This window comes from Lipomyces tetrasporus (assembly GCF_029532465.1).
Source record: "Lipomyces tetrasporus strain NRRL Y-64009 chromosome Unknown POJ06scaffold_12, whole genome shotgun sequence".
Lineage (NCBI taxonomy): Eukaryota > Fungi > Ascomycota > Lipomycetes > Lipomycetales > Lipomycetaceae > Lipomyces > Lipomyces tetrasporus.
In genome coordinates, this window is record NW_026611607.1 from 14,884 (window position 1) to 17,812 (window position 2,929).

The following is a 2,929-nucleotide window of genomic DNA, read 5'->3' on the forward strand; positions in this document are numbered from 1 at the left end:
GGAGATGCAATATCGGTCTCAGTGCGCAACTGATAGCAGCGAGTTAGCAGAAATGGCGAAAAGTGAGATAGTTACGCTTGTCAGGTCGACAAGCGACAGGTGGAACCACAATGCCATCTACCCTAAAGACAAATGTTTCTTGCAGAGCCGGATATCCGGACAGGGTCGTCCCTTCTCTGCTAATGCAACTTGACAGATTACGACTCCGCATCTGGCCGGCGTTCCAGCTGACCATGTTTGTGTGGGGCTGTGAGTCACTGCGCTTGGCTGCGCTTGAGTCTGCTTCACACTGGGCATTACCCCAACCCTGTCCAGGTGCTTCCATCCCGCTCGAGTGCTGAGCCGCACTCTTCTCCCGCACAGATAGATCGCCAAGGCCACATCGGTTTAATAATATGTATGTTTGCTTGAGTGAGTTTGAGTGATTGAGTCGAGGGTTTCGTACTGTTGGTCATCCCGCGGGCAGATTAGCAGAAGTCGGCCCTGTTCGTCCAGACCCAAGCAAGTTTACTCACCCACGGGATTGGGAATCCCCGCTTCTACCCCGGACCCCACAACACCGATGAGCGGGGCGCCGCCCTTGCGCAAAAATCCGACATTTCGCACAGTCTGCCCGGTCCATTAAATACATGCGCACCCTCGGATAGTCCTCTCAAACCATCATTCGGTACACGGACAACAGGATTGCAACATGACGTGGAAAATTCGTGCGTTCTCGAAGGCCGAGGACCGGCCGACCCCCAAGGCCGTGTACAACTGGAGGGTGTACTATACGTCGTTAATCGTCGCGATTGCGGGCATGACTATCGGCTATGACAATGGATTTGTAGGCGGCACGCTCGTGCTGGCCTCGTTCAAGGCAGAGTTCGGGCTCGACAAACTCCCGACGACCGAATTCAACGTCGTGACCGCCAACATCGTGTCCACGTTCCAAGTTGGCTGCTTCTTTGGTGCTCTGCTTGTCTACCCGTTCGGCCACCTCTACGGTCTGCGCCGGGGCCTCATGTGGTCGGCCGGCGTGTTCGTGCTCGGTTGCGTCTTTTGCGTGCTACCGGGTGTCGCGAATGGTCTCGCTGTGCTTTACGTCGGCCGTGTCCTCACCGGGCTCGGTGTCGGCGCAACGTCGAACCTGGGCCCCATCTACATCTCCGAGATCGCGCCGCCTGCCATTCGCGGGCAATTGCTGGCAATGTACGACGTGCTATGGCAGATCGGCTCCCTCGTCGGCTTCTGGATCAACTACGCTGTCAACAGGACTGTCCCGTACGGACAAAGCCAGTGGTTGATCCCGTTCTCGCTTCAGTTTATCCCAGGCGGTCTCCTCTTTATCGGCACCTTCTTCATCCGTGACTCGCCCCGCTGGCTCATGATGAACGGCGACATGCAGAAGGGGCTCGAGACCCTGCGCTGGTTTCGCAAGCTTGACGAGACCGACGAGTATCTGCGCTTCGAGATCGCCCAGATCGAGGAGGCAATCGAGTCTCGCGCTGGCGCCGTCGGACTAGGCGTCTGGGGCCCTGTCAAGGCCGTCTGCCGTAGCCCGCGCATTATCAAGCGGCTCATCTTCACGACGTCACTCTTCATCTGGCAGAATTCGAGTGGCATCAACGCCGTCAACTACTACTCGCCGACAATCTTCAAGTCGCTTGGCATCGGCGGCACGAACTCGTCCCTTCTGTCGACCGGTATCTTTGGCGTGCTCAAAACTACCGGCACCTTCCTCTGGATGGTGTTCCTTGTTGAGACGACCGGACGCAGGCTGACCCTCATGATCGGCTCGGCTGGCGTCTCCCTGTGCATGTACTTCCTTGGTGCGTACGTCAAGATTGCAAACCCGACCAGCCACAACTCCTCGGGCGACCTCGACTCCGGCGGCCGAGCCGCCATGGCGTTCTTCTACATCTGGACGGTTTTCTATTCTGCGTCCTGGAACTGGACACCCTGGGTCATCAACGCCGAGATCTTTGACCAGCACGTCCGCACCTTCGTCCAGGCCATCAATGCGGCCGCAAACTGGTTCTGGAGCTTTATCATGGCCCGCTTCACGCCCCAGATGTTTGCCAACATGGTACGTGCCCTCCAGCCTGATCGTGTTCAACCGTTGCTAACTATACTAGGGTGCCGGTGGGTACGGAGTGTACTTCATGTTCGCCTCTCTGTCCACGGTAGGCCTCATATACGTGTTCCTGCTCGTGCCAGAAACAAAAGGCATCCCGCTCGAAATGGTCGACTCCCTCTTCACCAAGGGCGTTCCGGCTTGGCGCGCACACGCGTACGTGCTCAGCCAAGAATCCGAGCTCCAGAAGGAATTCGTCGATTTGCCGGAGGAAAAGGCCGCTATCGAAAACCTCGAGCACGCGGACAATGCCGACGACGCCGACGATGATGACCAGCGTCGGCAGGAAAAGTAAATTTGCGTCTCTTTCGAGCCCTGGAGTTAATGGTCGCCGTCGTGTGGAATTTGCAGGATCGATTTGCTGTCTTGTACCTAAGTTGATTTTATATCTTAATTGTACTTTTGTGTCATGTTTGTCATGGGTAGTACATAAAAATACACGCTTCCTGAAATTAGGTTAATTAGTAACTTTCAGAAAACGACTAGCCTGGAGGTAATCAAAACCCTAGACCTGTCGTTTATTGCGCCTTCCCCGCGATTCCACTGCCGTCGCCACACACTGTATTTATCTTCACCTCCTCCTTCTCGTTCCATGAAAGATTGGTTACGACGTTCAAGCGCGCATACGACATGATGGACATGGACTACATCCGCAAACGCTACCTGGCTAGCATCGAGAGGAACAAATATTACATCACGCGGGACTTTTTCAAGCGCAAGATGCACGACCACGATTCACTCCAGGACCACCTGGACAAGATGACATTGCGGAGAATGCAGCTAAAAGCGATCGGCGACGAATTCATCACTGAC

The 2,929-nt window shown here is 55.3% G+C and overlaps 1 protein-coding gene across 1 annotated transcript; it reads left to right on the plus strand.

Moving 5' to 3' along the window:
• The first annotated feature begins 369 nt into the window (after nt 1–369).
• Nucleotides 370–2,567, plus strand: POJ06DRAFT_303871 (general substrate transporter). The gene is made up of 2 exons (XM_056190821.1): nt 370–2,068; nt 2,118–2,567. The coding sequence occupies exons 1-2, from the start codon at nt 692–694 to the stop codon at nt 2,409–2,411; spliced, it is 1,671 nt and encodes a 556-aa protein (XP_056040391.1). The 5' UTR covers nt 370–691; the 3' UTR covers nt 2,412–2,567.
• The last annotated feature ends 362 nt before the right edge of the window (nt 2,568–2,929 follow it).

Coding starts and splice junctions, on each gene's coding strand:
- POJ06DRAFT_303871 (XM_056190821.1), top strand. CDS start 692: ATGACGTGGAAAATTCGTGCGTTCTCGAAGGCCGAGGACCGGCCGACC. Junction 2,069..2,117: donor CCCAGATGTTTGCCAACATG/GTACGTGCCCTC, acceptor TAACTATACTAG/GGTGCCGGTGGGTACGGAGT.